The sequence below is a fragment of the Lucilia cuprina genome, chromosome 5 (assembly GCF_022045245.1).
Source record: "Lucilia cuprina isolate Lc7/37 chromosome 5, ASM2204524v1, whole genome shotgun sequence".
NCBI classification, from domain to species: Eukaryota; Metazoa; Arthropoda; class Insecta; order Diptera; family Calliphoridae; genus Lucilia; species Lucilia cuprina.
In genome coordinates, this window is record NC_060953.1 from 64,578,177 (window position 1) to 64,591,044 (window position 12,868).

The 12,868-nt window shown below is 28.0% G+C and overlaps 1 protein-coding gene across 1 annotated transcript in view; it reads left to right on the top strand.

Annotated features, from left to right (window-relative positions):
* Window positions 1–4,099: 4,099 nt before the first annotated feature.
* Window positions 4,100–12,868, top strand: part of LOC111677084 (trichohyalin) — a 35,805-nt gene continuing 27,036 nt past the window's right edge. Inside the window, exons 1-2 of the mRNA XM_046951037.1 lie at window positions 4,100–4,412; window positions 11,648–11,900. Of these exons, the coding sequence (XP_046806993.1) occupies window positions 11,793–11,900 (108 nt within the window). The 5' untranslated portion in view covers window positions 4,100–4,412; window positions 11,648–11,792. The remainder of the gene's footprint in view (window positions 4,413–11,647; window positions 11,901–12,868) is intronic.

Genomic DNA, 12,868 nt, shown 5'->3' on the forward strand with positions numbered 1-12,868 from the left:
ATTGATCCAACAAAAAAAATGTTGAAAATTTCAAATAATGTACACTTGTGTAAAAAATTACAACAAATAATCTAATGAAATAAAATTTAATGTTTTTTGCAACTTTATTTTGATGCTGTTAAACAAATAGTAAGTATAAGATAATGATGGTCATGATCATGATATGATGCTCTTTGCTGAGTAGTTTTAGCTTTAAAATATGCTGCTCCCTCTCTTTATAAAGTTTATCTAGTAAGTAATGTCTGCAAACTTTAACTAGTAGCCTACTTAATACTGAATCGAGTATGAGTCTAACTTAACATCATTATGATCATAATATGCTTGACTTTGTAATGATGTTTTAAAAAAGTCATTTATTCAGAGAAATAAAACATGCTTTATAGCCGGGTACTCGCAGAAATGCTTGCATGAGTATATTAAAAATGTATGATAGTTGGTCGTCTGTCCCCTACTCTATATATGTGGTAGTAGGTATGAGTACTTATTTAGCAGCAAATGCAGTAATGTTCAGTTTTACTACTTTTATTCTGTTGTATTTAGGTATTTTTCATGGAGTTCGTCTTTAACTGTGACTTTGTGACTTTGAGACACTAGTATAAAGCCGGCCACCACTAAATAAATAAAGACAGAGATGCACAGTGGGAGAATTTACGAAGAAGAAACAGTTTTAGAATCGAATATCATATTCTGGACGTTAGACTAGATTCTATACTCGACTAAAGTTTACAGTCTGTAGACTAAGGTATAATCTATAGATAATATAAAAGACTATAGTCTAGAACTATAGATTAAAGACTTAACTATAGACTAGACTATAGACTAGACTATAGACTAGACTATAGACTAGACTATAGACTAGACTATAGACTAGATTATAGACTAGACTATAGACTAGACTATAGACTCGACTATAGAATAGACTATAGACTAGACTATAGACTCGACTATAGACTCGACTATAGACTAGACTATAGACTAGACTATAGACTAGACTATAGACTAGACTATAGACTAGACTATAGACGAGACTATAGACTAGACTACAGACTAGACTATAGACTAGACTATAGACTAGACTATAGACTAGACTATAGACTAGACTATAGACTAGACTATAGACTAGACTATAGACTAGACTATAGACTAGACTATAGACTAGACTATAGACTAGACTATAGACTAGACTATAGACTAGACTATAGACTAGACTATAGACTAAACTATAGACTAGACTATAGACTAGACTATAGACTAAACTATAGACTAGACTATAGACTAGACTATAGACTAGACTATATAGACTAGACTATAGACTAGACTATAGACTAGACTATAGACTAGACTATAGACTAGACTATAGACTAGACTATAGACTAAACTATAGACTAGACTATAGACTAGACTATAGACTAGACTATAGACTAGACTATAGACTAGACTATAGACTAGACTATAGACTAGACTATAGACTAGACTATAGACTAGACTATAGACTAGACTATAGACTAGACTATAGACTAGACTATAGACTAGACTATAGACTAGACTATAGACTAGACTATAGACTAGACTATAGACTAGACTATAGACTAGACTATAGACTATAGACTAGACTAGACTATAGACTAGACTATAGACTAGACTATAGACTAGACTATAGACTAGACTAGACTAGACTATAGACTAGACTATAGACTAGACTATAGACTAGACTATAGACTAGACTATAGACTAGACAGTAGACTAGACTATAGACTAGACTATAGACTAGACTATAGACTAGACTATAGACTAGACTATAGACTAGACTATAGACTAGACTATAGACTAGACTATAGACTAGACTATAGACTAGACTATAGACTAGACTATAGACTAGACTATAGACTAGACTATAGACTAGACTATAGACTAGACTATAGACTAGACTATAGACTAGACTATAGACTAGACTATAGACTAGACTATAGACTAGACTATAGACTAGACTATAGACTAGACTATAGACTAGACTATAGACTAGACTATAGACTAGACTATAGACTAGACTATAGACTAGACTATAGACTAGACTATAGACTAGACTATAGACTAGACTATAGACTAGACTATAGACTAGACTATAGACTAGACTATAGACTAGACTATAGACTAGACTATAGACTAGACTATAGACTAGACTATAGACTAGACTATAGACTAGACTATAGACTAGACTATAGACTAGACTATAGACTAGACTATAGACTAGACTATAGACTAGACTATAGACTAGACTATAGACTAGACTATAGACTAGACTATAGACTAGACTATAGACTAGACTATAGACTAGACTATAGACTAGACTATAGACTAGACTATAGACTAGACTATAGACTAGACTATAGACTAGACTATAGACTAGACTATAGACTAGACTATAGACTAGACTATAGACTAGACTATAGACTAGACTATAGACTAGACTATAGACTAGACTATAGACTAGACTATAGACTAGACTATAGACTAGACTATAGACTAGACTATAGACTAGACTATAGACTAGACTATAGACTAGACTATAGACTAGACTATAGACTATAGACTAGACTATAGACTATAGACTAGACTATAGACTAGACTATAGACTAGACTATAGACTAGACTATAGACTAGACTATAGACTAGACTATAGTCTAGACTATAGACTAGACTATAGACTAGACTATAGACTAGACTATAGACTATAGACTAGACTATAGACTAGACTATAGACTAGACTATAGACTATAGACTAGACTATAGACTAGACTATAGACTAGACTATAGACTAGACTATAGACTAGACTATAGACTAGACTATAGACTAGACTATAGACTAGACTATAGACTAGACTATAGACTAGACTACAGACTAGACTACAGACTAGACTATAGACTAGACTATAAACTGGACTGAACTGTATACTAAACTAGAATAGACTACAGACTAGACAAAAGATTAGACTAGATAATAGGCTAGACTATAGATCTGGCATATTATAGATATGACTACCGACTACACCTTAGGCTTATTTATTATTTTTGAAAAATTTCCCATTGTGCAGATGCTGTACCTTGCGGATGCAAAATAAGACAAAGTATGTGAATATATTTGTTTTACACCATTTCTATTTGCAAACATATTCTATTACATTTCATATATGTATTTATGTAATCGCATTAAATTTGAGAATTTTTTAAAATTTATTGGAAATATATTTCAAATTAATCGCTTATTTTAAGTTTATTGCTCACATTTTCCATACAAAATTCCTACAATAAACCATCAATAACTTTATTAAGTATTTATGAATATTTTTTTCAATATTAAATATTTCTTAAATTTTAATCGGAAATTTATAATTCAGAATGTTTTGGATGCTACTTCAGAATTTATAAATTTGTGATCTAAGAATTTTTGGACTTTCGATAAATGTCATTAAAACATACAATTATTTTATTTCGAAAAAAAATAATCAATTGTGATCAATCAAACTAATGTATAGTGTAACGTCTGCACTGCAAAAAACCTTGACTTTGATCTTACTTCTTGAATTTGTAGCTGACAAACGAACTTGTATCGAAGCATTTTCATCCCCATATAATACAAACTGCGAGAGCTTTGCAGAAGACAACGTTCAGAGCATTAAGTTTAGAAAGAGTGAAAGAGTGTGCGAAGTAGTGGTGCTGGAAGTAAAGTATCTGTGTATTTGACTCTTTGCCTTTTGTGGTTACCGATGCTTTATTTTTGTTTGTTTAAAAAATAAAAACAACAACAACAACAGAAAATAAGCAGCAGCCACAAGTTCGTTAACAACTTTTATATTTGTATGTGAGTTTGGCTTGGTCTCGGTCTTGGTCGGACGGTCGGTCGTCTTCAATGTTATTGTCTTAGTTTGTAGTTACAAAAAAAACTATCACTACAAGTAAGCTGCTGTTACTAGCTAAAGCTATATTGCTGTAGTTGTTATTATAGCTGCTGCTGCTGCCGATGTTGTTTTGCTGTTGACTTTGTGGCAATTTGGTATTTGTAACCATGACCGTGGCTTTTAACTGATGTTCTTAAGTCCGTTGTGGGTCTGCATCTCTTCAGTTAGTAGCTGACCATCGATTCGTGAAGACGTGTTTTGGTAGACAAAATAAAACAAGAAAGAAAAAAAGTTACAAGAAAACAAAAAGATACAAGTTTAACTTAAAGTTACCAATTCACCATACGTTCGTTTTTTTTTTTAACAAGTTTTAAGTTGTTATTTTTGTGCATTTAGTGTAAACTGAACAAATTGTTAAAACAAAAAATAACAGATTAAGAAAAAAAGTGTTTAACAAAAATTTGTTATAATTTAGTAAAAAAAGCTGTTTTTGAAAAAGAAAACCCTAAGAAAAATGTAATAATGATTTATAATCGTATTATAAAGTAATTATAAGAAAAAATTTTAATATAAAACGATGCAAAATAATGTTGTGTGGCAAAATTATGTTATGAGAAAATAATATTAAAGAAAATTTTTATTAAAATGACATTAACCAGGATATATTGGATTATGTTAATAAACATTTGATAAATAAACAGGACAGTGTTGAAAAAGAAGAAATTTAATTAAAACTTTTAACTAAAAACAAGGATTTGTATGAAAATTTTAATTAAAAAATATGAAATTTTAAGTTTAAACTAATTGTTTTAATCATTTGTTTTTACTTATATTAATTAATTTTTTGTGAGTGAATTTTCTTTAGGGAAAATGTATTATAATTTTTAAAGGACTCTTTTCGAGATTAATTGAAGAAATTTTTATTTGAATGAAATAGAACTGAGAATAATTTAAAGTAAAATGTTTTCAAAATCTACTTAAACCGAAACGAAGAAAATCCAAATCTTAAAAAACTTTATAGAAGTGAGTCATTGAAATGTGGACAATTTGGAAATTCCATTTATCGATCTTTAGCGCCTTTGCAGCTAAATAGTTTGGACTGCAATTCTCTTCATTTATCTAAAATTATTCTTATTAAGATCAGTTTTTGGTTCTATTTAGAACTATTTATGATTTGGTTTAAATTCTCAATTCTAATTTTTATCCGATTTGTATCATACTTTTACAGAAGAACTATGTTTTATAAAAGATTGGAGTTTTAGTGATTTTTTTTTTGAGAATTTTTGGTTAATTTCAAATTTTTTTTAAAATATCAATTTTTTAAATGAAAATTTCGATTTTCAATCAAAATTACAGCTTTGGTTGATATTTTTAGTTTTTAAATTGATTTTAAAAAGATAAAGAGTTTTTACAAAAAAAAAAAAAAAAAAAACAAATTTTTGAGAAATTTAAAAATTTTTGGTAAAAATAAATATCGAATAATAAAAGTAAAGAATTGATTTTTTGAAAACCGAAAATTAAGGAAAGTTGATTTTTTAAACAAATTTTATTTCGATTAAAAATTTAAATTTTTTTTTGATTAAAATTAAATTATTGTTAAAATAAATTTGAATGAAAATTCAAATTTTTAATAAAAATCGTTTTAACGAAAAATAGCAATTTCATTAAAAATTCGAACAACATTTTGTAAACAAATAAATTTTTTATTAAAAATCTATGAAAAAATTTTGTTAAAAATCAAAAATTTTAGTTAAAACTAAAAATTTTTAATGAAAATAATTTCTTTAATTAAACATTTTAATTTATTTCCGAAAATTGATTTTTCAACGAAAAAGACACAATTTTAACTAATTTTTTTCAAATTTTTTCAAAAAACTTTTTTATAAAAATTAAATTTTTAGTCTAAAGTAAATCTTTTAAAAAATTAAACATTTATTTTAAAAAAATCTATATTTTAACGAAAAAGACGCAATTTTAACTATTTTTGTTTTAAACTTTTTTATGAAAATTTAATTTAAAGTCCAAAGTTCGATCTTGTTAATTTTTTTTTAAAAATTAAATTGCAACAAAATTTTAAGTGAAAACTATTTTCAGTGAAAAATATTAAAAATAATAATTTTTTGAGTAAAAATCAATTAAAAAAATTTTGAGAAAAATCAAAAATGTATTTATTGTAGAATATTAATATTTTAATGAAAATTAATGAAAATTTTTTGGAAACTCCAAATTGAGTTCTTTATGAAATTTTTATGAAAATTTTAAATTGAGTTGTTTTTAATATTCTTTTTGAATTTTTGAAAAAAATTAAATTTTAGCAAATTAAAAACTTTTTTTATGAAAAAATATATAAACATAATTATGATTCGATTTAGTGGGAATAGAAAATATTCATATAAAGTATTTTGAAACTGCTACCACTTTAATATTTGTCAGACCATCGGCTCCACTTTAATGAGTACTGTCGAGGTTGCAAAGACAGGGAAAAGGAAGACACAGTCTTCCATCTTCTATGTGAATGCTCTGCTCTAACTTCTATTGAATATATAACCTTATATATAACCTATAACCTTATCCAAAATCTTATGCAGTTTAAACTACAAATCCTTTTTTGGAGTAAATTGTTTAAATTTTAAAAAAAAAACTTTTCTTAAGGAACATCTTGATGTCTTCAATGATTTTGATCAGAAAAAACGTTACCTTTTCAATTAATATCCTTCATCTCACTTTGTTAAATATTAAAATTTTGTAAAAGTTTGTGTCTTAAGTCTTTTGTTTTAAACAAACCTGAAGCAGGTTTGTGTCTTAAGTCTTTTGTTTTATGCAAAGCAAACATGTCGTGATTTGCTAAAGAGAAGAAAATTAATGATTTAAGCATTTACTTTAAACACATTTGAAGTTCATTTTTTTAAATCCTATAAATTAAAAAAATATATATTTTTAATTAATTTAAAAAACAACTTTAAACGTCTGTTTTTTATTACAAAACAAATCCTAGACAAAATCATGAAGACAATTTACATATCTTTGAATAACAGACACTTACTTGCACATTCATCACTTTTGGTCTTAATAAATTGTTTCAACAAAACATTTCAAGGACACACACACACACAGACAAAACTAAATGTCAATCAATCATAAAATGTTTAAAATGAAATTGTTTTCTTTTGAAGCAGCAAGCAAGCTAAAAGCTATTAATACTTAGTTCTTTTGAAAAGACATTTTGCCACAACTAACTAGAGGAGGCAGGCAGACATAGAGACAGACAGATGGGCTGACTAACAGATAGACAGACATTAAAAAGATAAAGTTTTATGACAATAACAAGTCATAACTTTTAACATCATTTGTATGTGAAAAAAACCCACAAAAAACAAGACAGCAACTTGTTACACATACACAAGTAAACACGTGCAACAAAAAGGGGCAACAACGTAAGAAAAAAACATAAGTGTTTGTGTGTTTGCCTTGTTGCTGGTTGCACACAGGAAAGGAAAAGAAGAGAAGAAAAACCAAACAAACCAAGAAGTGATGACGACCCACCGACCGAAAGACCCAGCAACAATATTTTATAAAATAAATACAACAAATTGAATAGACACAGCAACAACAACAACAACAAAACAGCAAACAACTGCAACAATATGAATATTTGTAACTTTTTGGTTGTTTTTTTTCTTCTACTTTTGCTGCTAAAAAAGGAAGATGAGAAAAAAACTTAAAATTATGTATTGCAACAAACAGTCTTTGGTTTACAGCGTCAGAATCATGAATTGAATAAAGCTGCTGTTGTTGTTATTGTTGTTGTAGTTGTTAAATTGTATCTATAGATAGTTACACATTCATAAAGCGTAAGACAAACACCGTTGTTTTTGAATGTTTTACAAACTCACTTTAAAATTTTTTTATCATTTTCTTTTTCTATTCAAGTAATTCATTCACTTCATACTCGTTTAGAGTCCAGCTTTAATTTTTTTACTTACTTCATACATACTTACATATATACATATTTAGTTTACTTTTTAGTTTTTCAAACTATTTAATATTCTGCACGTTGTTTAAAAGTGCTTTTTTTTCTTTCTATTTTTTTTTTTAATTTTTTGTATAAAAATTTAAAAATAGTTTTTACATTTAAGCCCCTGTCTGTCTGTCTTCTCTCCTCCCATTACTACCACATGATCGATTTAAGTGTAACAGTTTTTTTTTGTTTGTAGTACTTTTTTTGTATAAATTTATTTTGGTTTTAATGGATAGTTAGGAATACGAGTATTAGTGCGTTTATTTAATACTTCCTCTATACGCTGAAGTATTTTTTCTCTATTCTTGTTTGTTACTTTTTTTTTGATTTTTTTTAACGTTAGTTATAATTTCTTTTGATGTTTCACGGGGAACAGTGGGTTTTGTGTTAGTAATTTATATGGAAATTATTTATATATGTTGATTGATTTTATTTATTTAGCAATTTAATGACATTTAATTAACGTTGTAATTCACTCAAACACTTTGAAAATCAATAAGAAATCTTTTAAACGTATCGTGTGTGAAATTTTGAATGAAATCATAATTTATGCCCCGTTTTTAATGAAATATCACACGTTTTAGTTGTAATTAATCTAGGCTTCATGACTAAGAAATAAAAAAAATAAAATAAATAAAATTTGTCTTGACTATAGATCAGACAACGATCTTGACTTTAGATCAGACTATAGATTAGTTTATAGTCTTGACAAAAGATCGCTATATAGTATTGGTTATTGATTAGTCTATAGTATTCAGTCTATAGTCTAGAGTCTAGACTATAGATCAGTTTATAGTCTAGACTATAGATCCGTCTATAATCTGGACTATAGATCAGTCTATAGTCTGAACTATAAATCAGTCTATAGTCTGGACCATAGACCAGTCTATAGTGTGGACCATAGATCAGTCTATAGTCTGGACTATAGATCAGTCTATAGTCTGTACTATAGATCAGTCTATAGTCTGGACCATAGATCAGTCTATAGTCTGGACTATAGATAAGTCTATAGTCTGGACTATAGATCAGTCTATAGTCTGGACTATAGATCAGTCTATAGTCTGGACTATAGATCAGTCTATAGTCTGGACTATAGATCAGTCTATAGTCTGGACTATAGATCAGTCTATAGTCTGGACTATAGATCAGTCTATAGTCTGGACTATAGATCAGTCTATAGTCTGGACTATAGATCAGTCTATAGTCTGGACTATAGATCAGTCTATAGTCTGGACTATAGATCAGTCTATAGTCTGGACTATAGATCAGTCTATAGTCTGGACTATAGATCCGTCTATAGTCTGTACAACAGATCAGTCTATAGTCTGTACTACAGATCAGTCTATAGTCTGGACAATAGATCAGTCTATAGTCTGGACAATAGATCAGTCTATAGTCTGGACAATAGATCCGTCTATAGTCTGGACTATAGATCAGTCTATAGTCTGGACTATAGATCAGTCTATAGTCTGGAATATAGATCAGTTTATAGTCTGGACTATAGATCAGTTTATAGTCTGGACTATAGATAAGTCTATAGTCTGGACTATAGATCAGTCTATACTCTGGACTATAGATCAGTCTATAGTCTGTACTATAGATCAGTCTATAGTCTGTACTATAGATCAGTCTATAGTATGTACTATAGATCAGTCTATAGTCTGGACTATAGCTCAGTCTATAGTCTGGACTATAGATCTTTTCATATTCTAGACTAAAGATCAGTCTAAAGACTTGACTATTGATCAGTTTATAGTTTTGACTGTAGATAAGTCTATAGTCTAACTATAGATAAGTCTACAGACTTTACTATAGATCAGTCTATAGTCATGATTAGGTAATAGTATAGTCACCTATAGTCTTAACAAAAGATCAGTCTCTAGTCCTGGCAACAGATCAGTATATAGCTTTGACAATTGACCGGCACATATTTTGGACTATAGATGAGTCTATAGTCTTGACTATTGATCTCTCTATAGTCTTGACTATTGATCTTTCTATAGTCTTGACTATCAATCTGCCTATAGTCTGGACTGTAGATCTGTGTATAGCCGTGACTATAGTCAGGACTTTAAATCAGTTTAAGGTCTTGATTATTAATCAATCTATATAGTCATGTCTCTCGATTAGCCTTCCATTCTTTCTATTCTTTATCATCAATTAATTTTTACACTTTACTACAACACTGTACATAATATTAATCAAAATTCATTTCTGTTCATATATTAATTTTAAACGCTATTGTACATTTAATACGATAATTGCCAATCAAATTAATACTATACGGTTAGGTTATTAATGAATGAATATGAAGGAATATTTAAGCTGTAAATTTGCCAACATTTAATTAAATTTATGCAAAAAAGAAATATATATGATATTTGATAGATTGAAAAAAAATGAAAGAAACCTAAACTATGTTTAAATATTTATCTTATTTAACTAATTAACTTTTATTAGAAAATTAATTAAATATATATATTTTCCCAACACCTATGCTTTCCTCTTTATGTTAGTTATTTATGTTTTAGCAAAAGCTATAAAATTATAGCAAGCACTTTTTGTGCTTTAGCATTTTGCTGCAGCTTTAATTATTTAAAACTCATAAAAATTAAACATTTTGTAGCTCTAACGGTGATTGTTGAAGAAAAACAACTAAAAACATTAAAATCATAAGAATGCACCTGCTGTTTTTTTGTTATTGTTGTTGTTGTTGTGTTCTCTAACAGACATTAAATTTTGTCTTTAGATTATGGGGAGAGAGTTTAAGTTTAATGTTTTATTTTTCAAAGAAATTTTTATATGTTAATTTTAAAAGGATGGAGAGGAAGAATTTATTGTGAAAATAGCAAATTATTTAAAATAGTTTTTTCTTTCCTTTCCCTATTATCTTATTTATATTAAAGAAGTTTGTAGCTAAAAGAGTTAATTTAAGTATCAACGTCCATCTGTCTGTTGAAATCCTTTTTCTAAGGATTATAGTTAAATAACGTGTATTAAGGCGGGGATTTTGGTTAAAAGAAGATAATTCCGCTCTTTGAAATTAGCGTTTAAAAGGTTTTAATTAAGACATTAGGGTCGTGTTCAAGGTTTCCTCTTCATTGTCGCTATTATATCTTATCTGTAGTCTTGAAACTTAAAGGTTAAATTTCGATTGTGCAATGTCCATCAGTTTGGTAAAATCAATTTTCAAAAATTTCTATTAAAGAAATCGGAATAATTTTCGTTCACTTATGGTCTCCTTTATCTTGTTTATATGCTAGGCTAGTGGGTTAGAATCAACAGATTCTAACCCACTAAACTAAATTACAAATACCCACTTTTCACTTCCCTCCCTCTCTTTAAATGTTTTTAAAAAAAAGGTGACACAGATATCTCTTTGTGTTTCAAAATCAAACTAAACCAAATTTGTATTTTAATGATAAAAAGAAAATAAATGATCAACACATGTCGCAGCAATTGAGAATGAAGAAATAAAGCATTTATTTTATTTTCAATCTTGTCAGTCATTAATCAAGTATGTGACTTAAATCTTTTGTTTTTTGGCAAAGTAAAACAAAAACAACAAATAAATAAAAAGTTCTTTTTTTAATATTATTATTTTCTTAACATAATTTTGCAACACAAAATGTATTTTTAGCCTAAAAATGAAATAATAATCTTTTTATCTTAAAAACAATTTTTTGTTAAAAAAACTTATTTTTTTTGTATTTCTTTCTTTAATTATTTTTAGTTGAAAAAAAGCGTTTACTATTACGTGTGAGTGTCTATGTATGTAAAAATTTCTATGCATGTCTGAGCAAGCATAATTTTTGTGTTTTTACCCTAAATCTAAATAAAATCACAACAACACTAATAATAATAACAAAGAACATACCATGGAGTACAATATATTAAAACACATGCGACAAAGGCATCATCATCAACATCATAATCGGGCCTCACAACCCACACATCATTTTTTAACGGTTAAATTCTACTTAGCGGTAAGTGTTGTCTTTTTGTTTTGTTCCCCTTCTTTTTACCTTGTCATTCTTTATTAAGTTTGTTTTTCCTGTTGCTTTCAATTTATTTACTCATTTAATTTAATTCTCAAAATTTTGAAAAAATAAAAAAAAATCACAACAAATATCTAATACTTAAAGTTGTTATTTATTTACTTAACATTTTATTTTTGAAATTAGTGGTTTGTGACAAGCGAAAATTGTTACAATTATATGATGTTTTGTTGAAACATTTCTTTTCTCTTTCTTTTTCGATTTTAATTGTTAAACAAATTATGACTTGCAGTTTTATTTAAACAAATTTTTGAAATGAAAAGGAGTATTTTTGCACATGATATGAAAAAAATCTTAATTGTCTATTAAGTGAGCTATAAAGTGAAGTGTTTTTAGTTTGAAATATCAGTATTACCAGGCTTCAGTAATTTAATAGAATTATTTGTCTATAGTCTAGTCTATAGTCTAGTCTATAGTCTAGTCTATAGTCTAGTCTATAGTCTAGTCTATAGTCTAGTCTATAGTCTAGTCTATAGTCTAGTCTATAGTCTAGTCTATAGTCTAGTCTATAGTCTAGTCTATAGTCTAGTCTATAGTCTAGTCTATAGTCTAGTCTATAGACAATAGATTAGTCTATAGTGTAGTCTATAGTCTAGTCTATAGTCTAGTCTATAGTGTAGTCTATAGTCTAGTCTACAGTCTAGTCTATAGTTTAGTCTATAGTCTCGTCTATAGTCTATTCTATAGTCTAGTCTAAAATCTAGTCTAAAATCTAGTCTATAGTCTAGTCTATAGTCTAGTCTATATTCCAGTCTATAGTCTAGTCTATAGTCTAGTCTATAGTCTAGTCTATAGTCTAGTCTATAATCTAGTCTATAGTCTAGTCTATAGTCTAGAATATATCCTAGTCTATAGTCTAGTATATAGTCTAGTCTATAGTCTAGTCTATTGTCTAG